The sequence below is a fragment of the Daucus carota genome, chromosome 3 (genome assembly GCF_001625215.2).
Source record: "Daucus carota subsp. sativus chromosome 3, DH1 v3.0, whole genome shotgun sequence".
In the NCBI taxonomy this organism is placed as follows: domain Eukaryota; kingdom Viridiplantae; phylum Streptophyta; class Magnoliopsida; order Apiales; family Apiaceae; genus Daucus; species Daucus carota.
Window position 1 is genome coordinate 62528231 of NC_030383.2, and position 23056 is coordinate 62551286.

At 32.0% G+C, this 23056-nt stretch overlaps 3 protein-coding genes across 3 annotated transcripts; all 3 read right to left on the reverse strand.

Annotated features, from left to right (window-relative positions):
* Nucleotides 1-21: 21 nt before the first annotated feature.
* LOC108214017 (terpene synthase 10-like) lies at nucleotides 22-4972 on the reverse strand. The gene is made up of 7 exons (XM_017385794.2): nucleotides 4683-4972; nucleotides 2640-2901; nucleotides 2153-2543; nucleotides 1834-2052; nucleotides 1604-1742; nucleotides 1244-1492; nucleotides 22-1150 (listed from the first exon to the last, which is right to left on the reverse strand). Exons 1-7 carry the CDS (start codon nucleotides 4914-4916, stop codon nucleotides 854-856), a joined length of 1791 nt encoding a protein of 596 aa, XP_017241283.1. The 5' UTR covers nucleotides 4917-4972; the 3' UTR covers nucleotides 22-853.
* Nucleotides 4973-15621: 10649 nt separating this feature from the next.
* LOC108212903 (myrcene synthase, chloroplastic-like) lies at nucleotides 15622-16320 on the reverse strand. Its single transcript, XM_064090891.1, has 3 exons — nucleotides 16190-16320; nucleotides 15872-16093; nucleotides 15622-15711 (listed from the first exon to the last, which is right to left on the reverse strand). Exons 1-3 carry the CDS (start codon nucleotides 16231-16233, stop codon nucleotides 15669-15671), a joined length of 309 nt encoding a protein of 102 aa, XP_063946961.1. The 5' UTR covers nucleotides 16234-16320; the 3' UTR covers nucleotides 15622-15668.
* Nucleotides 16321-17769: 1449 nt separating this feature from the next.
* Nucleotides 17770-21450, reverse strand: LOC108213850 (terpene synthase 10). The gene is made up of 8 exons (XM_017385640.2): nucleotides 21175-21450; nucleotides 20325-20588; nucleotides 20081-20099; nucleotides 19569-19959; nucleotides 19265-19483; nucleotides 19010-19148; nucleotides 18396-18644; nucleotides 17770-18302 (listed from the first exon to the last, which is right to left on the reverse strand). Exons 1-8 carry the CDS (start codon nucleotides 21406-21408, stop codon nucleotides 18006-18008), a joined length of 1812 nt encoding a protein of 603 aa, XP_017241129.1. The 5' UTR covers nucleotides 21409-21450; the 3' UTR covers nucleotides 17770-18005.
* Between the last annotated feature and the right edge of the window lie 1606 nt (nucleotides 21451-23056).

Genomic DNA, 23056 nt, shown 5'->3' on the forward strand with positions numbered 1-23056 from the left:
CATCAGCTTTGTGATGATTTACCAATGGGATTTCTTTTTAGTTGTCAAGTGAATGGAAAATGTTCTAATTAGTGATTTGAAATCAGGTTGTTGCATAAAAGAGATGAAAAATTTTGTACGATACAGCTTCCAAGAGAAAGTAGTATTTGCTCAACTGCTTTCGCCTCTTGAAAGACATGTTCTAAAGATGGTTAATTTAACTGATTAGTTACCTGAATAATCATTACAAGATAATCATTACTATAAAATACTAGTGCCGATTAGATTTAAATATGACTAATCATTACAAGATAATCATTACTATAAAATACTAGTGCCGATAAGATTTAAATATAACTAAATCATTGCAATTAACCTTCACATAAACACCATGTGTTGCACAATATTCTGAACTATAGTTACATCAACTGATATTGGAGCAAATTTATGGTGAACTCTTGTGATATAGATCTCTCAAAATGGAATATAAACCCTTCCCAGAAAACTACCGAAATCGGTACCAAAACACACAAAAATATCCAAACATCACACACTAACATTCCAAAAGATGAACATAACACACTAACATTCCAAAACGATGAACATGACTAACAACTTTGATGAAGTACTAAACCGAATCTCATCCAGAAAAAGATTAGGTCTAGTTTTTATTGAAAATCGGTAAATAGAAGAGAAGATGGGAGAACGAATGGGGCTTAATCGAGGATGAAGATTTGAAAAATGGAGAAGTGGTGGCTAGAACCCTAGTTACGGAAGTCGACTCACGAAACATCTGAAACGGTGAGTGTTAGAAAAATGCAGTAGAGTAGTACATTATTAATTGCAAGACAATGAAGAAGATAAATCGAGTATACTAAATAGGTATGGGGTCAACGATTAGATATGTTGAACGGTCTCTATCCTTAGCAGTTGGTGCACCATGTCCATCTCCATACATATACATGCATGTAGTTATCCTAGCCAGATTGAAGCACACATCAATAAAAGGCTTCGAAAATGTAGACTCTGCAGCTTGCATCTCTTCATTTAACTCCTTCCAGATCTCAATCAACATTCGCTTAACGTATTCTCTAGCTGCGTCTTCCGAAACACCCTTATCATTCATGTAACATTGGACCACTTTTGGAGTGTCCCCCCTCTCTAGTTCATGCTGCAATATATATCAGTAGTAAACCTAAATTAATTAACATCCGGAGTATAAAATGTATGACAATGTAGCACGAAAAAAAGATTTAGTACGCACATATGAGGTTCCCATATCATCTGTAATTCTTACAATCATGGCCGCGAGACGAACTATTTTGGGATAATTCATGATGCTTTGTAAGGCTTCGTCGGTGAAGGATGGTTCAGTTAAGAAATACAAGTGAGTAAGGATTACCGGCCCTGTTATTGAGATCCAGGCATTGTCGAGGTATTCACTGAGACTTGGTTTATATCCACTGTGGTACCACTTGGCCTCCACCAAATAAGCGTCAAATAGATCAGTCCACTGTATCAGATATCCATTGTCGAGTAACTATGTTAATGATAATATTAGTCTAAAAGTCTTAACAAATTATCTATTTCACATAAATATCAAACAGAGTTTAGCTAAACTTGCCGCTTTTTGGATGTAAGGAAGGACAGAGATACCATGTTCCCTTTCTGCAACCTCGGCTACTTGATTGATATTATCATAGAACACTTTAAAACAAACCTTTACATAATCTGGCAGTTGGTCCAGCTCTGCCACATCCCATCTGATTAATGCCACAAGATATACGACGACGTTAATGTTAGGGATTATGACATGATATTGCAGAGGTATTCAATTAGTTGATGACATTTCACCTTTTGGTTAATTGTGTCAACAATTCAAGTTCCTCCAGAGTGGCATAAACGTCATAGATATCATCGATAGTAGTTATGAAGGTTGTCACGGCAGTGAGCACCTTCCTTCCATAACTAAACTCAGGGTTAGGGTTATAGCCCATACTCCACTGGAAACACTCCATTAACCTTTCCCTAGCGAACCCTAATTTTTCACCCCATTTCGTGTCCTTCCACCATCTATACATGAATTGAAATATATAGTACATGAGACATCCAGTCTAGTAAACAAAAACCAACTGATAATGAAAAAAATTAAGGTCTTTACTGCAGTACTTACTTTGACATGTATCTGAGATCATCTTGATAGATTGCCTGCACCATGTTGTAGTCCAATTTTGCAAAGGAGAGCAAGCTAGAGACATAGTCTTCTGCTGGTGCAGACGTCTCATAAAACTCAATGAACCACCTAGCTTCTTGCCTCGGCTCCCTCCAACGTTGTGGAAACTCCAATGCATGACAGACAAGCTTAACAAGAATTTCATCTTTACAGCTGATATCATTTATGTAGTCTGTCATGTGCTTCGTTGAGAAATCTTGCGCCTCGTCCATGATTTCTTCATTCTTTATTGAAAGGTACGATGCCTCGTACAATTGTACCACACCCTTCATATCTTTGCTGAGGCTGGCCTTAAATTTCCCCGATTTGTCCATAAATTGCTTAAAAATATCTACAAAATATCAGACAAAGGAGTATATATCTTTGTATCAGTGACTGTATATATGCCCTGATAGAAAACTTAACCAATATAAGAGAAAACAATCACCTTGAGGAACATTAAAGTTATGTTGCCTTAAGAGTCTAAATTTCAGAGATGTGGCATGAAGATCCTGACTGTTCAACTCCTCATCATTGTTGTATATAGCCTCCAGTATCCTCTTAATTTCATCCTCAAAGTGATAGGACACTCCAAGTCTTTGAATAGTATCGACTAACTCAAGTTTATGGAGGCTGTCCAAGTCCTCTTTGTTGAGCAGCAACCTCACATTTTCTTTTAATTCACAAGCTTGTTTACTGCAAATTTCTCCCTGCATGTACATATACATGATTCAAACATGAGGTCTCTAGAGTTAGCTAGGGTCTAGCTAGGTTAGGCCCTAATTAGGTCATATATTACATTCAACACTTCCATCATCTGGACTATATATTATATAGACAAACATAACAAACAAACAATTAAGGGTGAAATACGAGATCCCTGTAGACTTAAAATATAATGGAATGAGGACATTATGGTATAGAAAAAAAATCAGGTAAATAAAGGTCAAATCTTGAAAAATATACTCATATAAGTGAAAAAATTGAAAAATTACTATACAAAATAATGATTTTGAAATTGATTTTAACATAACCGAGTCACGATTTAGCGTAAACCTATTAATCACCATTATAAAATATTATACACCATCACTTTATTTCCCGAACTGGATCCACCACTGGGGCTAATTAGTACTCCCTCCGTCCCAATGAATTGTATACAGTTTCCTTTTTGGGACATCTCACCTAGGCCTGTAAATGGATCGGATACCCGATCCGACCCGACCCGATCCGTGGTTAAATAAATGGATATGGATCCTTATTAAAAAAATCCGATCTGCTAATAATCTGATCCGATAATAATCCGGTCCGATAAAGAATGGATATGGATATGATCAAATCCGATCTGTTAACGATCCGATCCGATTCATACTTAACTATATTATATATTTTATATTATATTGTATTATAATATAATATAATATATTATTATTAATATATCACATACAAAATAAAAATTTCTAAAGATACAAGACAAAACCTTAAATCATATTTTCTTATAATCGATCCGCCGCTCCTAATTCTTGACATGGCTCTCACTCTTGTTATCCGATTAATCTAATAATCACTCCTTTTTTTATGTAGAGTGAGTATAAACACAGGAGCTAACTCTTTCACTTAAAACCTCCTCAATCACATGGTTCCGTATTTAAGACATATTTATCGATTTTAATCTTTATTAATAGAGGAGCAAATCATAATTTACTTCCTCCAAAAGCATTAAGCAACTTATTTATTATTTTTCTATTTACTTGATTAATTATGTGTTGAAGTTTTTTATTAAATACTGCTTTATGAGTTTTTTTTTACCTATTACGCTAAAGTTTATGTATTAATATAGCTAGAAAATATCACCTTTTTTTTATGAAAGTTAAAACATTGTTCACGGTGAAAAAATATATTTCATAATTTTTAGTGGATCGGGGCTCTGATCCGATTATCCATGATCCGAGTGGACCGGATATGGATTGACTTGTAAAATATCCGACTCCTGATCCGATCCGATCCGAATCCGATAAATTTAAATGGATCAGGATATGGATTTAGCTAGACCCGATCCAAATCCTATCCGTTTACAGGCCTAATCTCACCAATTGTATACATTCCAAAAGTAGTAAAATTTTATAATATAAAACATCATTACACCAACTACTTTCTTCCACTATTTCCATTTTATAATAATATAAACACTATTACACCCACAACTTTCCTACACTATCTCAAATTTATTATTAAATATAAATGTGTCCCACCACTATACCCACTTTTCATCTAACTTTACCCATTTCTTACATCATTTCTTGGTCTCCGTGTCCCAACCATTTGTATACAAATGACTGGGACGGAGGGAGTAAACAAATTATTTGAGATGCCGAGAAGACCTCTTAAATAAATCATATAATACACATACCCACCATCTACATAATTACAGATAAACGAAAAGGTGATCTTGCATGCATGCATGATATATAAATAAAACTATATCCCGTACCTTAAAACTACTGGTAAGAGATTGGAAAAAATCATAATCCCACGTAGAAGGAGGATAATTTCCGGATCTTCTGTCGTTCGATATTTTATCATGAGTAGTAGTACATCGGATACTAGAGATTTTCACAACTTTGCCTGCAGTGGAGGATCGGTTTACAGGTGCAAGAGAAGTTGGTTTGAGCATACAAGGAACTGAAGAGAAATGCAAGCGGAAATTCACAATATTAACGGCCATATTGGTAGTAACTTCTAGTTCAGATTGTGCATGGGAATAACTGGAAGATCTCTACCACTTTAAATAGAGAATCAGCCACGCATAGGGTTAAGTCAAAACTATACAATAGACACTTGTAGTTCTCAGCCACGCATAGGGTTAAGTCAAAAACTATACAATAAGCACTTGTAGTCTTGTACAGCATGGGTGCAGTAAATTATTGCCAATAATACTGTTTCATGGAAATTCAAAGTTTGAGAACTAATATGTAATTTTTTTAGGAGGGTGGCGAATAAGAGAAAACCCGTCTTTAGAACAGATTTATAAAATGCAGAATTTCAAATTTTAAATAGATTTTTAGGATCTATAAATACATGTTAGTAATAAAAAAGTTTAAATTTTGTATGAATCATTAGTGTCTAAACTAAATTAAATTTACGATAAGCAATTAGTTTGATGTATTTGAGTTCTGATGTAAACGAATTAAAGTGAAAATTGTAGAACAAAAGTTGTCAAATTAAATAATTTTGTTAACTAATAAATTATTTTAAAAAAATTACTTTTTGGCTTCTAGTGAGCTCATTACTAAAAACTTGAGAGTTATTGTTAGCTTTTTGATATACTAGCCTTTAACCCGTGCGAAGCACGGGCGGGTATATAATTCGTAATTTAGTATTTATAATTTAAATTTTAACATCATTTTATTAGTATTTTAGTATTAATGGATTGAATTTTGGTTAAATTATATTATTCAACTGACTATATTTTCTCCCGATTACCTAAAAATGGACAAACCCTAATAAATATCTATACTATATTATAATAAGCCAACATTGGTATAATTTGTATTCCAAGGTTTTAGTTATATTTTTTGGTTTGGTACTCTCCTTTTGGTACTACAAGTCTACAAATGTGGAGTCCATTAGTATTATATTGTTAAACAGTTTCAAATACTAAAAACACTAATAACAATATATTATCATATAATATTTTAAAAACACTAATAACAATATATTATCATATAATATTTCATTAAAAAAATTATAATGATGGTATAAATAAAATTATAAATATACAATTTTGAATATGTTTTTTTTAACAAGAACCTTCCATTAGTATTATATTGTTAAACAGTTTCAAATACTAAAAACACTAATAACAATATATTATCATATAATATTTTAAAAACACTAATAACAATATATTATCATATAATATTTCATTAAAAAAATTATAATGATGGTATAAATAAAATTATAAATATACAATTTTGAATATGTTTTTTTTAACAAGAACCTTCATATAACTCTTTTTAATTTTGATGTATTCTATTTCAATATAAACACGAATCATTATATAACTCTTTTTAACTCTAATATTAGAAGTTATTGTCGTAAAAAAAACCAAGATTACAAAATTACGTTTGAAATTCGATTGATTAGATTACTGAATTTTTGCAAAGGTATTACACGATCGGCTATGTTTGGCAAAAATTTGAATTTTCTTATTTTTTTTATTTTTAAATCTACGTATACTAAATTCGGATTAAATGTACTAATATATATATATATATATATAAATATATATATATATATAGTCAGTTGAATAATATAATATAATTAAAATTCAATCTATTAATACTAAAATACTGATAAAATGATGTTAAAATTTAAATTATAAATAATAAATTACGAACTATATACCCGTCCGTGCTTCGCACGGGTTAAAGGCTAGTATATATAATGAGTAAAGTTTTATGAAGACCACTTTTATTGGAGACCGTGGAGACCACTTATGTTCTGCAATCAAAACACTATAAAATACATTATTTTGTGAAGTATGTTCAACAAATATCATGTATTCATTAAAATTGTTGAAAATCATCTATGTTTCATAAGTATATAATGTATGTTCTGCAAGTTAAACAATGTCCTGCAAACTAAATATATTTCGTAGAATATAAAAAGAGTTATATGAAGGTTCTTGTTAAAAAAAGATATTCAAAATTGTATATTTATAATTTTATTTATAACATCATTATAATTTTTTAATGAAATATTATATGATAATGTATTGTTAGGAGTGTTTTTAGTATTTGAAACTGTTTATAATACTAATAGACTCCACATTTGTAGACTTGTAGTACCAAAAGAAGAGTACCAAACCAAAAAATATAACTAAAACCTTGAACTACAAATTATAGCCATGTTGGCTTATTATAGTATAGTATAGATTAAATGACCGGGAGCGTGTTTACGTCAGCTGGCTCTACTTCCGAGTTTAAAATTATCTTCGATTTTAAATAAGAAATTTTCTATTTATATAATAATGAAATTAATTTTAAAATTACAAATAAGTTATTCTATTTCTATTTAACAAAAATCAATTTCAATATTAAAACAAATAATTTATTAAATTTAACTTAATATTATAATTTTAGTAACTTATAAACCATTTATAATATAAAATTATGAAAATAGATAATATATATAATCACCGAATATCGTAAGTCATTAAGTATTACTACAATTTTGTAGATGTTATCATGTGCGTCAGATAGATTCACTCCTAGAAATCGAGTACCCTGAATTTGTTTAATTTTAAATGTCAAACTAACCAGGCAAGGATTAAGACCGTAGCACTCAGAAATAGAAAGATTTGGTTCACAGACGACAGGGGACAAGAACAGAAATAATCTACAAAAAGTTATTAAATAATTTTATGTTAAAATACGTGCAAAACGTCAAATCAAACTACTATTTTGGAATGGAAGAAATATATAAACATAATTTTCATTGTAAACTAATAATATCTCCGATGGGGTTGCTTATAATGATTGGTTAAGTTGACGTGTAAGACATCATATAAAATGTGCGAAATTTGTAACACGTTTTGTTTTGATGGTACTCACTATATTGACTATATTTTAAATATAGCATTTTATTATTATTTAAAATTGTTATAAATAGAATGTATAGTTTTAATATGTATGATAATTGATGAATTTGTTACACATCCCTGGTTTGACAAATATAGGCATTCATACAAGTTTGACTAAAATTATAAATAAGAGGAGAGAATGATTGGAGTATAATATTTTCATGAAATTATCTATATTTTTTACTTTTAGCATGTCAACTTATTTTTTTAACTAAGTGTTTATAATAATTAGAGTTGCTCTAGGCTAAATTCCTTAGACTTTTTTTTCCTAAATAAGTTCCTTTACTTTTAATGATATATAATCACATATATACATGGAGCCTAGTTATATGAGTAAGTTCCTAATAATGGAGGGCTACCTCAGTAGTTTTGCTGTAAGATCAAATAATCATGTTCCACCTTTTTTTGAACATGTAATATAATACTTACTCCCTCTGTCCCATTTAATTCTATACGTTTCTTTTTCACTGTTCGACACGCACTTCAATGCTCTTATAAAACATAGTTCTATAGCTTATTTTTAAAATTTTCTTTTTCTGAATAAAAATATAACATTCAAACTTTTATACAGAAAAGAAAAATCTTAAAAATAAGTTATAGAATTATACTTTACGGGAGCATTAAAGTCCGTGCCGCGTCCCCGTCCCCCAATGTATATAACTCAGGGGGACGGAGGGAGTATTAAACTTATGACTTGTGTCTTAAATTTCATGTTACACATGTTTTGAACTTGTAATATAATAAGTGTTAAACTTATGATCGGTGTCTAGATTTGAATTTGTTACTCCATCCGTCCCCTCAATTGTTTACACCGAGACTAGGCACACATTCTAATGTTTTAATAAAGTAGGGTCGTGGTTCCTGACAACCTGTTGTCAAGAACAGGTTATTTAATACACACTTCCAGGTGAGATCTATATTTCAAGGATCTAGATTAAAACTTCATTTTTAAGTATCTGTTATAATTTTCCGCAGATAGGGAAGGTTCCTATCCGCGGAAATTTTCGGCGGATAGGAACCTTCCCTATCCGCGGAAAATTATAGCGGATACTTAAAAAATAAATTTCAATCCAGACCCTTGAAATACAGATCTGATAATGGAGCTGTGTGTTAGTTAAAGCCTCACTAACAATCAGTTGTCAGGGACCAAAACCCGATAAAGTATAGCTTGATATATTATTTTGAACTTTTTTTTCTTTTAAATAAAAGTTTAGTATGTAAATTTTTATACAAAAAGAAAATTTTTGAAAATAAATTATGGAACTATATTTTATATGCGCCTTAAAATGCGTGCGGAGCAGTGTAAAAAAACTGTAAATAAATAAGAGGGGCAGAGGTAGTATTTGATAAAAATGAAATCGATATTTTATCACGAGTGGGATATTAGATTTTGAAAACTTTGCTTGCAGTGGAGGATCGGTGTCAGATTCAAAAGAAGCGGTTTAAGCATACAAGCGAGGAAAAATGCAAGCGAAGATTCACAATATCAACGGCCATGACCGGTAGTGACTTCTAGTTGAGAAGTCCGGCTCAACCAGCTTATACTCCCTCAGTCCCCAACATTTTTTTACCGTCGTCTAATTCTTAATTCATATTTATAAACTTATCAAAAATAGTAAATGAGTCTCATCACATTCTTATTTTTCTTCTGAACTCGGTGTCCAAACCATACGTAAAGAATTTGTTGTGACGGAACGAGTATTCTATTGTGTTTGAAAATAACTGGACGATCTTTGTCACTTTTAAGTTGAAAATCAACCATGTTTAAGATTAAGTCAAAACTACTCCCTCTATTTGAAATTAATAATTGTTTTGACTTTTCGCTCATGCGCTAAAGTGTAAAAGTTTATTTATATATATTAATTTTTTTTCAAATATTCTGAATAAAAATATAGATGCTAAACTTTTATTGAGAAAAAAAAATTGAAAAAAAATATATGAATGTGTGTTTTTTTTAAATCTCAAAATACATGAAAAATGAAACATAAATATTATTTTGAAATAAAAGGAGTACCAGGTAGACACCGACATTGGTGCAGTAAATTATTTATCAATAATTCTGTTTCATGGAAATTCAATGTTGGTCAACTTTTATATAATTCTTTAGTCATTTAAAAATTAAATTTTGAATTAATTTATTAGCAACTAAATTAAGTCAATTTCATAATAAATAATTAATTGATATATTTGACTTGGTGGATGTAAATGAACTAGATAGCGGTTAGAATCGTCAGGTAAAAGAATTAAAGTGATATTTACAATGAGTCAATCATGAGTTCCTGATTTGATATATGGGTTTGTTTAGTGTGTGCCTATTTTCATATGCTAAGCGCGGAATTTGATTTGTTTGGGAGATTTTGATTGGTGTGGTGGTTGTATTTGCAGGGGATCCACCATTATTAATATAAAAGAACCAATCAAAACCTTCAAAATTCCATGCTTCGTATGTGCCCATGGGGACGCACTAGAAAAATCGTTGATATATAAATCTAAATTTGATTTATATTCTATTGTGCATTGGAATAACTGGACGCTCTCTGTCACTTTAAGCAGAATCAACCATGTTTAAGGTTAAGGGGCTTCTTCGGCACTCGAACTTCTAGCTTTTTTTAATATTTTATATTGATCCTAATTTTCACATTTTGTTTGGCAAAAGAAGTACTTCTTAAGCCAGAAATTGAAAGTCAGAAATGCTAAATTTTTTGATGATTTGCATTTTATTATGAAAATTTTAAATTTTTAATGTGTAATTCTTTTATATATTAAAAAAATGTATTTTAATAATTTGAATTCTTTTTAATTTACAAATTTAAATACCAAAGATTCAATTGACTTATCAGTAAAGCTATCCAAACACCTTTCATGCTCCCTCCATCCCTCCTATTTCTTATCAAATGGGTTGGGCACGGAGGTTAAGAAATATGTATAAAATAGTGGAAAATAGGAAAAAAAAGTGAGTGAAGTGGTCGGAGCCATTTAATGTATAAAAAGAAGATATTAGTGTAAAAATAGTGTGAAAAGGAAAGAAAAGTACAGAAGTTGTGGGACCCATTAACTATTTTTGATAAGTTTTGAAATGTAAAGAATTGGGCGGGATACCCAAAAAAATAAGGTGTAAAGAAATTGATGGGATGGAAGGAGTAACTGACAAGTCAAGTTCATTTATATAGTATCACTTAAGTTAAGTCAATCGGCCATTAGGTCAAAACTGCTCCGTCCACTCCTTTAAATAGAGAATCAGCCACGCATAGGGTTAAGTCAAAACTATACAATAGGCATGGGTGCAGTAAATTATTGCCAATAATTCTGTTTCATGGAAATTCAAAGTTTGAGAACTAATGTATAATTCTTTAGTAATAAAAAAGTTTAAATTCTGTATATCGATCATTAGTGTCTAAATTAAATTTACCATAAGCAATTAGTTTGATATATTTGAATTCTGATGTACACGAACTAATTAAGTGAAAATTGTAGAATAAAAATCGTCAAATTACATAATTTTGTTAACTAATAAATTATTTTTTTTGAAATAAATTACTTTTTGGCTTCTAGTGAGCTCATCACTAAAAACTTGAGAGTTATGGTTAAGTCATTTTGAGATATTAAATGACCGGGAGCGTGTTTACGTCAGCTAGCTTTACTTCTTCCGAGTTTAAAATTATCTTCGATTTTAAATAAGAAAGTTGGAGGATATATTTTCTTATCCATTTTATCTATTTTTATTTAAAAAAAATCAATTTCAATATTAAAACAAATAATTTATTAAATTTATCTTAATATTATAATTTTAATAACTTATAAACCATTTATAATATAAATTTATAAAAATAAATAATAATATATTAAATCACCGAATATCATAAGTCATTAAGTATTACTCCCTCCGTCCCAATCAATTCTATACCGTTTCCTTTTTGGGATGTCCCATCATTTCTATACATTCCCAAAATAGCAACTTTTTATAATATAAAACACTAATACACCCACTACATTCTCCCACTATCTTCATTATATAATAATAAAAACACTATTACACCAACTACTTTACTCCACTATCTCAAATCTATTATTAAAAAATATATGGGTCCCACCACTTTACCCACTTTCCACCTAATTTTACTCATTTCCTACACTTTTTCTTGGTCTTCGTGTCCGATCCCAATGTATATAACTCATTGGGACGGAGGGAGCCAAGAAAAAGTGTAGGAAATGAGTAAAATTAGGTGGAAAGTGGGTAAAGTGGTGGGACCCATATATTTTTTAATAATAGATTTGAGATAGTGGAGTAAAGTAGTTGGTGTAATAGTGTTTTTATTATTATATAATGAAGATAGTGGAAGAATGTAGTGGGTGTATTAGTGTTTTATATTATAAAAAGTTGCTATTTTGGGAATGTATAGAAATGATGGGACATCCCAAAAAGGAAACTGTATAGAATTGATTGGGACGGAGGGAGTACAATTTTGTATTGTAGATGTTACCCTGTGCGTCAGATAGATTCTCTCCTGGAAATCGAGTACCTGAATTTGTTTAATTTTACTGTCAAACTAACCAGGCTAGGATTAAGACGGGAGCACTCAGAAATAGAAAGATTTGGTTTCACCGACAGGGGACAAGAACATGAATACTCTCCCTAATTCAAAACAAAATAATAGTCTTCTTATTATATACTGTAATTTGGTTAAATTGAATCGTAAGATATCATATAAAATGTGCAAGAATCGGAAACACGTTTTGTTTCGATGGTACTTGTTATACTGACTATATTTTAAATATGATATATTATTATCATTTCAAATTATTATAAATAGAATATATAGTTTCAATATGATAATTGATGAATATTTGCTACACATCTGGTTCGACAAATATAATCATTCATAAATATTTGGGTAAAATCATAAATAAGAAAAGAGTATGACCGGAGTGTGATATTTTTATAAAATTATCTATATTTTTTATTTTTAAAATGCCAACTCATTTTTTAACTAATGTTGTGTTTGGTTGGGGAGAATGGAATGGAATGGAATGAAATGAGTAAAAATACTTGAAACTAATAGAGATAGAAATAAAGTTTTGAGAAAAAATTGATAGAGTGCAAAATTGCTATGATGAGATTTGTGAAGAAATTGAGGATAGGAGAGAATGGAGCATTCCATCTCAAATTGGAGGTGTGATATCTAGCCTATGATGTAAGGAATGGAATGGAAGAAAGAATGAAATTTTTTAAAAATTATGCATAAGATAGTTCATTTTTCATTCCATTCCTTCCGGAATCATTCACCCCAACCAAACACAACATAAGAGTTTTTCATAATTAAAGATGTTCCAAGCTAAATTCCTTAAACTTTTTCCAAGTTAAGTTCCTTTACTTTTAATGATATATAATCAAATATATACATGAAGCTTAGTTATACGAGTAAGTTCCTAATAATGGAGTGCTACGTCAGTAGTTTTGCTATAAGATCAGATAATGACGTTCCACATTTTTCATGTACCAAACCAAATATATCCCGTGTGCTACTGGAATCATGTTACACATGTTTTGAACTTGTAATATAATAAGTGTGTGGATTTACATGTTTTGAACTTGTAATATAATAAGTGTGTGGATTTGATATATGTTTTTTTGAATTTTACTCTCTTTATTGAGATATTTTAGTCATTTAAATTTTTTGCACGTATTTTTAAAAGTTTTGATCGCAGGAGGCTTTTCTCATAACTGCCTAACCACTTAAGTTTTTTTACAAAAATACTGTTGCAAATTTTCAATATTTTACGAATATAATTTTTATACATTATTGCAAAAATACGACTTGCAACTTCGAGAAATTATTTTGGAACTTCTATAAGAAATATGACTTGCAACTTGTGCAACCTCATTTACAACGCGAGTTGCAACACTTCATTCACAACAGCTGCAAATCAATGTTGCAAGTCGTATTTGTAAATAATTTGAAAAAAATGTGTATGTTTAAAAAAAATTTAATTTGACATTATTTTTGTAAATAATTTGTAAAAGTTAGTATATTTATAAATATTTATTAATATTTTTACTTTTAATTTTTTTTTGTGAATCAAAATATTAATATCATTTTTTTTAAAATAAAATGAAAATTTTAAAAATAATATTTGTATGTGTGCGGTCCAATTTTTTAAAAATACTTGCAAAAAACTTAATAGAATAACATATCCTCATCAATTCAGATAATTATCCGAGCAAACGATCTTAATTTATTGATTTTCTAATTAGATCAGCCAACGTTTCACTCATGAGTTTTATCTAGTTATACCAGTTGGTAATTCAATAATCTTTTCCTTTCAAAATCTTCAATATTGTACAGCTTTTTGCAAGCTGGTGAAGAAGATGAAATATTAAACTATAGAGGTATGGGGTCAACAAAAAGATATGTATATCTTTTTCCTTGAGAGTTGGAGCACCATGTCCATCTCCATATATGTTTATACTCAGAGCTATCCTCCCCAGATTCATGCACATTTCGATAAAAGGCTTCGAGAATGTTGCCTCTGCAATTATTTTCTCTTCATTTATCTCCTTCCAGGTCTCGATTAACAAGCTCCGAACGTAAAGTCTAGCTTCCTCTCCTGAAACACCGTTGTCATTCATGTAGCATTACACCACTTTTGGATTGTCACCCCTGGCTAGTTCATGCTGTGATATCATCGAAAATGGAATTGAACGTAAATCGACATGCTATGTCTAAATGTACTCCCTCCGTCCCACTTAAATGTTTACATTTGAGATGAGTACAATATAGATCGCTTGACTTTTTGGCACATATTTATAAGTTTTTTGAACGTATAGCTAAAATCATTATTTTATAATTATCTTTCTTGAATTATAATATTTGTCAAAAATGTCAAACAGACCACTACGTTTTATATTTTGGAAGTATAAAAAATTGGATGAGATATCACAAAAACAAAAGTATGAAGAAATGGTCGGGACAGACACAAGTGTGAACCGACTGCTCAAGCTCATGTTAAGGATCTAGAGGATGATAATAATGTGGGAATAATATATGATCTTGTTGGGGCCTTGCTTCTCTTTATTGAGTTGTTTACCGACAAAATTATAAACTGTCAAAATATTCTCGATTTGAGTATATGATCGACAAATAGATTTAGAGGTATAAGGCTCCCATATCATTTGCAAGTCTCAGAATGGTGCCGCCAGATGAATTATCTTTGGATAATTCCATATGCTCGGTAAGGCCTCCTCAGTGAAGGAGGTTGTGCTTAAAAAATATGAATTGAGTTAAAATTACATGCGCGCATTGTCGAGGTATTCTCTGAGACTTGGTTTGTATCCACTGTAGGTGGTACCACTTCGCCTCCAACAAATAAGCTTCGAAAAGATCTGTCCACTGTAAAACAGTTCACATGAATGTCAAGCATAGTTATGCACAAAATGATATGATAATTGAGGTGGGATGTTTTAATTGGTGTTATTTATGTGAAGAGTCCAGGTCTCAGCAATGGGGGACCGTTATTTAACTCACAGCTCCCCACCCGTCCGATCAGATCACGGATGGCTGGGATTAAAAAAAATTCCCGCACATACAGCGCTTCAAAAGCGTTGTACATACGCCTAGCACATAGCGCTTTTTAAGCGTGGCATGTGTAAATATTTTTTACGCGTGCAACGCTTAAAAACCACTATACGCTGGACTATGTATCTTGTGCCTGAAGCATTTTCCGTAAGAAAATTTACCACTTTTTGGAGGTGAGGAAGAATGTTGACACCATGTTCCTTTTTCTGCAAATCAGCTATGTTGTTGATATTGTTATAGAACACTGTAAAGCAGACCTTTATGAATCCTGGCATTTTTTTTCCAAATCCGCCACATCCCATCTGATTAAGCCACATGACATATATGTTAATGTGCTCGGAAAATTAGCCGGGGGAATGATACGACAGAAGAGGGATACCTACTAGACTACAATGTTAGAGGAGTCATATCCATGGTGTGTTCATATTAATTAATATATAGAATGTGCAATCAACAGTTCACCTTTTTGTTGATTCTGTCAGTACTTCAAGTTCCTCCATTGTAGCGTAAACGTCATAGATGTCGTCGATAGTAGTTATGAAGGCTGTAATGGCAGTGAGTACCTTCCTTCCATAACTAAACTCAGGGTCAGAGTTATAGCCCACACTCCAGTAGAAACACTCCATGATCAGCCTTTCTCTAGCGAAGCCTAATATTTCGCCCCATTCGGTGTCCTTCCACCATCTGCACAAAATTAAACAGTGCTCAGTTCAGTAAACAAACTATCCAGCTGTTAATAAAAATTAGATTCATTCACAGAGCTAGCTAGCGTTTACGTACTTTGACAAGTACTTGAGATCATCTTGATAAATTGACTGCACCATGTTGTAGTCCAGTTTTGAGAAGTAGAGCAGGGCAGCAACGTAATCTTCTGCTGGTGCAGACGTCTCGTAGAAGTCGATGAACCACCTAGCTTCACTACAAGAAAGGCGGCTTTTTTCGACCGCAAAAAATCTGGTTGAAAATAGGTATTTTCGACCGTTTTTGTCGAAATTATCTATTTTCGACCGCGTAAAGCTGTCGAAAATAAGCTGGTCGAAATTACCATTCCGGTCGAAAATGTTGTAATTATTGATTTGAAATCATGTCGACTTGGGGGCGGGACAGCAATAATATACATGTTTGTTTGTAAAGATTACAATCTCTTAAAATAAAATATACTCCCTCCGTCCCCCTCAATTGTTTACATTGGAGGGGGACACGGAGACCAAGACAATGTATTAAAAATAAGTAAAGTTAGATGAAAAGTGGGTAAAGTGGTGAGACCTATCAATATTTAATAATAGATTTGAGATAGTGGAGGAAAGTAGTGGGTGTAATAGTAGTTTTTATTGTTAAATATGAGATAGTGGGGGAAGATAGTGGGTGTAATGATGAGAAAAACTTACTATTTATAGTAATGTAAAGAAATGAGAGGGACACCCTAAAATAGTAACTGTAAACAAATGAGAGGGACAGAGGGAGTATACACTTTGTACAACGTATGAGCTTATATATACACCTGTACAACGTATTAGCTTATATGAATTGCAATTGTAATTTTCTTGATTTTCAATTTTTAATGGAAAATGAAGAAGAAATTTCTAACAAGAAAGTGTGAGGATTAGCAGTACTAGAAAGATGGAGAGTGAGTGAATGAATGAGGGACAGAGGGAGGCAAAGAAGTGTGTACATATAGGGGGGAAAAGGAAGGAGAGAGAAAGTCGAAAACATTTGCTAGATATATGAGCTAATACGTGTACAGGTGTATATATAAGCTAAGATTACAATATATACACCTGTACATATATATACACCTCAACATGTTCGGCCTCCACTAAAATAAATTACTATCAACTTACTCCCTCTGTCCCGGTCAATTGTATACATTTCTTTTTCACTGCTCGACACGCTTTTTAAGGCTCTTATAAAACATAGTTCTACAACTTATTTTTAAGATTTTCTTTTTTTGTATAAAAGTATAAATGTTATATTTTTATACAAAAAAAGAAAATCTTAAAAATAATTTACATAACTATATTATATTGAAGCATTAAAGTCCGTGCCGCGCCCCCGTCCCCCAATGTATACTATTGACTGGGACGGAGGGAGTATATCGTAGCATCAAATTTATTGTGAAAGGTGAACCGTTGCGATATCCATCGTACAAGAATGTAAGCGAGTTTTATAGATTTCTTAATATATCATATATATCATTTTCACAAAACTACTGAAATCTTTATCAAAACACACAACATTAATATCAAAACATAACACACAAACATTACAAAAAGATGAACATAAGTACCCTAACATTTCAAAAAAAATTGGATATATATGACTAACAATTTTGATAATAATGTACTAAACAATATCTCATCCAAAAAAGATTAGATCGAATTTTTATTGAAAACCAGTAAATAGAAGAGAGGATGGGAGAATGAAGGGCTTTAATCGGTGAGGGGATGAAGATCTGAAAAATGGAGAAGTGGCGGCTAGAACCCTAGTTACGAAAGTCGACTCACAAAACAGCTCAGATGGTGAATGCTAGAAATATTGCAGTAGACCAGTACATTATTTATTGCAAGACATTAACGATGAAGATGGTGAGAGTAACCTAAATAGGTATCGGGTCAACGATTAGATATGTTGAACGGTCTATATCCTTAGCATTTGGTGCACCATGTCCATCTCCATACATATAGATGGCTGTAGTTATCCTAGCCAGATTCAAGCACACATCAATAAAAGGCTTCGAAAATATAGACTCTGCAGCTTGCATCTCTTCATTGAACTCCTTCCAGATCTCAATCAAAAACCGCTTAACGTATTCTCTAGCCGCGTCTTCCGAAACACCATTATCATTCATGTAACATTGGATCAATTTTGGAGTGTCACCCTTCTTTAGTTCACCCTGCAATATATATCAGTAGTAAACCTAAATTAATTAACATCCGGTGTATAAAATGTATGACAATGTAGCACGAAAAAAAGATGTAGTACGCACATCTGAGGTCGCGATATCATCTGTAATTCTAATTATCATGGACACGAGACGAACTATTTTGGGACAATTCATGATGCTTTGCAAGGCTTCGTCGGTGAAGGATGGTTCAGTCAAGAAATATAGATGAGTAAGGACTACCGGCCCTGTTATTGAGATCCAGGCATTGTCGAGGTATTCACTGAGACTTGGTTTATATCCACTGTGGTACCACTTGGCCTCCACCAAATAAGCGTCAAATAGATCAGTCCACTGTATCAGATATCCATTGACGAGTAATTATGTTAATAATAATACTCTCTCCGTCCCAACCATTTGTTTACATATAGTTTGGGCACAGAGGGCAGTGGAAAAGAGAAAAAAAAGTGGTTGGAGTGGTTACTCATTGATTTTTAAAGTATAAAAGGAAAATAGTGGAGTAAAAGTAGTGTGTAAAAGTAAGAAAAGTGGGAAAGTAGTGGGACTCATGGACTATTTTTGATAAGTTTTGAAATGTAAAGAATTAAATGGAACGCAAGAAAGAAAACCGTAAAGAAATGATTGGCATATACTAGTCTGGTAGTCTTAACAAATTATCTATTTCACATAAATATCAAACAGAGTTTAGCTAAACTTGCCGCTTTTTGGATGTAAGGAAGGACAGAGATACCATGTTCCCTTTCTGCAACCTCGGCTACTTGATTGATATTATCATAGAACACTTTAAAACAAACCTTTACATAATCTGGCAGCTGGTCCAGCTCTGCCACATCCCATCTGATTAATGCCACAAGATATACGATGACGTTAATGTTAGGGATTATGACATGATATTGCAGATGTATTCAAGTAGTTGATAGATGGAATGGATTTTGTTAGTAATGACAGTTCACCTTTTTGATAATTTTGTCAACAATTCAAGTTCCTCCAAAGTACCATAAACGTCGTAGATATCGTCGATGGTAGTTATGAAGGTTGTCACGGCAGTGAGCACCTTCCTTCCATAACTAAACTCAGGGTTAGGGTTATAGCCCACACTCCAATGGAAACACTCCATCAACCTATCCCTAGCAAAACCTAATTTTTCACCCCATTCCGTGTCCTTCCACCATCTATACATGAATTGAATTATATAGTACGTGAGACATCAAGTCGAGTAAACAAAAACCAACTGTTAGATAAAAAAACTGTACGTACTTTGACAAGTGTTTGAGATCATCTTGATAGATTGCCTGCACCATGTTGTAGTCCAATTTTGCAAAGGAGAGCAAGCTAGAGACATAATCTTCTGCTGGTGCAGACGTCTCATAAAACTCAATGAACCACCTAGCTTCTTGCCTCGGCTCCCTCCAACGTTGTGGAAGCTCCAATGCATGACAAACAAGTTTAACAAGATTTTCATCTTTACAGCTGATATCATTTATGTAGTCTGTCATGTGCTTCGTTGTGAAATCTTGCGCCTCGTCCATGATTTCTTCATTCTTTATTGAAAGGTATGATGCCTCGTACAATTGTACCAAGCCCTTCATATCTTTCCTGAGGCTGGCCTTAAATTTCCCCGATTCGTCCATAAATTGCTTAAAAATATCTACAAAATATATATCACACAAAGGAGTATACATCTTTGTATCAGTAACATGTTATCATTTTCATGAGTGTGCAAATATACTCTGATAGAAAACTTAACCAATTGAAGAGAAAACAATCACCTTGAGGAACATTAACACCCTGCTCCCGAGTTTTAAAATGGAAGGAAAGCAAGTGAAGAGGAAGTAAAGTTATCTAACTTTCACTCTTTTGTGTGCTCCCGAGTTTTTTAAAGAGTTGAAAGTGAGTGAAAGTGAGTGCAAATATAGCATAGTTTCACTCCAAAACTTTCACTCCAAAAGTGGGATGAAAGTGAAAGCACACTTGCTTTCACTTGCATTCACTTGCTTTCTCTCCTAAAAAAACTCGGGAGCAAGGCCTAAAGTTATGCTGCCTTAATAGTCTAAATTTCAGAGATGTGGCATGAAGATCCTGACTGTTTAACTTTTCATCATTGTTGTATATAGCCTCCAGTATCCTCTTAATTTCATCCTCAAAGTGATAGGACACTCCAAGTCTTTGAATAGCATCAACTAACTCAAGTTTATGGAGGCTGTCCAAGTCCTCTTTGTTGAGCAAAAACCTCACATTTTCTTTTAATTCACAAGCTTGTCTACTGCAAATTTCTCCCTGCATGTACATATACATGATTCAAACATGAGTTCTCTAGAGTTAGCTAGGGTGCTATCTAGGCTAGGCCCTAATTAGATCATATATTACATTCAGCACTTCCATCATCTATGGACTATATATGGAGGACTCCAACTAGTGATTAGTATCTGAATAAAGTTATGATACCTTGAGCAACCAACTATATATATGCAACTCTTAGCCCCTCACTCAACGGACAATAATATGGACAAATATAACAAATTAACAAACAATTATTTGGAAGGGTGAAAAATAAACTAATTTAAATGAAAAAATTGAAAAGTTACCATATAGAAAATGATTTTACAATTGATTTTAACATAACCGAGTCTAACAAATTAACGTAAACTAATTAATCACCGTTATAAAATATTATGCACAAGCTTCCCGAGCTGGATCCGTCGGTGGCACACTGAAATCATGCTAATTAGTAAACAAATTTGAGATGCTGAGAAGAGCTAATAAATAGATCATAAAATACAATATCCACCATCTACCTAATTAGATAAACAAAAAGGTGATCTTGCATGCATGCTTGATATATAAATAAAGCCATATCCCGTACCTTAAAACTACTGGCAAGAGATTGAAAAAAATCATAATCCCAGGTCGGAGGAGAATAACTTCCTGATCTTCTACCAATCGATATTTTATCACGAGTACTAGTACATCGAATACTAGAGATTTTCACAACTTTGCCTGCAGTAAAGGATCGGTTTACAGATGCAAAAGAAGTTGGTTTAAGCATACAAGGAATCGAAGGGAAATGCAAGCGAAAATTCACAATATTAACGGCCATATTGGTAGTGACTGTTTTGCTTAACTAGCTAGCTTTTGTATTCTATTGTGCATGGAAATAGAATCAAACACTATCACTATCACTATCACTTTATATTGAGAATTAGCCACGTTTAGGGTTAAGTGAAAACTATAGTTAATACTCCCTCCGTCCCAATCAATTCTATACAGTTTCCTTTTTGGGATGTCCCATCAATTCTATACATTCCCAAAATAGCAACTTTTTATAATATAAAACACTACTACACCCACTACATTCTCCCACTATCTCCATTTTATAATAATAAAAACACTATTACACCCACTACCTTCCTCCACTATCTCAAATCTATTATTAAAAAGTATATGGGTCCCACCACTTTACCCACTTTTCATTTAACTTTACTCATTTCTTACACATTTTCTTGGTCTCCGTGTCCAATCCCAACGTATATAACTCACTGGGACGGAGGGAGTAGGCACTCACATTAGTTTATACGGGGTACAGCATGGGTGCATGGAGTAAATTATTGCCGCTGATTTTGTTTCATGGAAATTCAATGTTAGACAGCTTATATATATAATTCTTTAGTCGTTAAAAATTTTAAATTCTCAATTTATTAATGATTAAATTAAGTTAATTTCAACTGAGTAGTTAGTTTGATATATTTGACTTGTGACATACGTAAATGAATTAAAGTGATAATCGAAAAATAAAAATTGTCTAATTAAACAATTTTTTATTATGATTAATTAATAAATTTAAATAAAAGTTATTTTTTGGCTTGCCTCATTACTAAGAACTTAATTGACCTTACAAAAAAAAAAAAAGAACTTAATTGAGAGTTACGGGTCAAGTCATTTTGATATATTATGATAATCTAGTAATCATAAATTACCTAGGAGCTTGTTTATCTGATTTTACTTCCAATCTTAAATTCATTTTTTGTTTTAAATTAAAATATTCTGTTTATATAATAGGGAAACGGACTTAAACTTAAAAATAAGTCATACTTAAAATTAGAAGTACGTCAGATATACTTTTCTCTATTATTTATATTTCTTCAACAAAATTCAATTTTAATATTAAAAAATATAATTTATAAAATATATATTAGTTTATGATTATATTTTTAATAACCAATAGATCATTTATAATAAAAAACTACAGTATCGTGGAAATCGAATACTTTTAATTTGTTTTAGTTTAACTTGTCAAACTAATCAGGCTAGATTAATTAAAGACCGTAGCACCTGAAAGTAGAAAGTTTGGTTTCACCGACAGGGACCACAACACCAAAATATACCTATAAAAGTAATATAATTAATAATCAAATATATATGGACCTTAGTGACATGTGACTGTAAGTTGTCAATTTCAAATAATCTAATGGAGGATCAATGCTATTATAAGTATTGGGAGATTTTTATTGTCAGGGAATAACTGGACGATCTCTATCACTTTAAATGAAATCAACCATGGTATTGGCAAATCAAAAAAGTACTTCTTTTAGCATTTTAAGTTGCTGCTTTTTTTTGTTCCGTGTGGCAAAAAAGCTGAAGTGCTTCTTTTGGGATTCTGAAGCCACCCTTAGCATTTTTTAAGATTTTTTAGTGATTTGTATTTTATTATGAAATTTTAATTTTTAATGTGTAATAAAAATTTCATG